At 48.0% G+C, this 621-nt stretch overlaps 1 protein-coding gene across 2 annotated transcripts in view; it reads right to left on the bottom strand.

Annotated features, from left to right (window-relative positions):
- Nucleotides 1–621, bottom strand: part of LOC119590799 (transcriptional enhancer factor TEF-1-like) — a gene marked incomplete in the record, with an annotated part of 156,884 nt that overhangs the window by 3,508 nt on the left and 152,755 nt on the right. For both annotated transcript variants that reach the window (XM_037939524.1, XM_037939525.1), the window contains 2 exon segments: nucleotides 18–216; nucleotides 423–592. In XM_037939524.1, coding sequence (XP_037795452.1) covers nucleotides 18–216; nucleotides 423–592 — 369 coding nt within the window.

Here is a 621-nt window from a genome sequence, read left to right as displayed (position 1 = left end):
ACAATAAAACATCTTACTGTGTCTGGATCTCTCTGGGACTCCATGAAAGCACTAAACTCAACAAGTCGCAGCTTCTGGGTGGCAATGGATCTTCCCTCCCACGGTGGCACTGTGACAGAGGGTGCCGGGGCTGGCTGTAGGAGGCCGCTCATGCCTCCTGTTCCAGGCTTTGTTTCGCTGCCCATGCCAAAGGGGGACTGAGCAAAAGGCTTGACACTAGGGGAGGGATATTGTCATTAGTTAAAAGAAGAAGCATGCAATTGGAGTGAGCTGCTTTACTGTTGTATGTCCAAATTTAAGTTCCTGTGAAAGAATACAATATCTTTACATCTATTCCAGCTCTCCTAATCTTAGACTTATCAAATAGGAGTCATAACCCATTCCAGGGACACAAAGGATACCCATAATTACACCCAACTTACTCTTGACTTGTTCCAGCCTGAAGACCTCCTTGCCAAAAAGCACTGGCATATGACACAGGAGGAGGAGGTAACCCAAGGGACGCCTTGTTGTGCATTACTGACGCGGACACGATCTGCGCAGACGACATGGAGGACATTGTCTGCAGAGCTTTTTCTTTTGTGGCAGCATCCTTGGGGGTAAATGCATCAGGTCAGTTCC

Source organism: Penaeus monodon, chromosome 27 (genome assembly GCF_015228065.2).
Source record: "Penaeus monodon isolate SGIC_2016 chromosome 27, NSTDA_Pmon_1, whole genome shotgun sequence".
Classification (NCBI taxonomy): domain Eukaryota; kingdom Metazoa; phylum Arthropoda; class Malacostraca; order Decapoda; family Penaeidae; genus Penaeus; species Penaeus monodon.
Note: the sequence above shows the minus strand (reverse complement) of the source record. Positions and strands in the feature narration are given on the sequence as shown.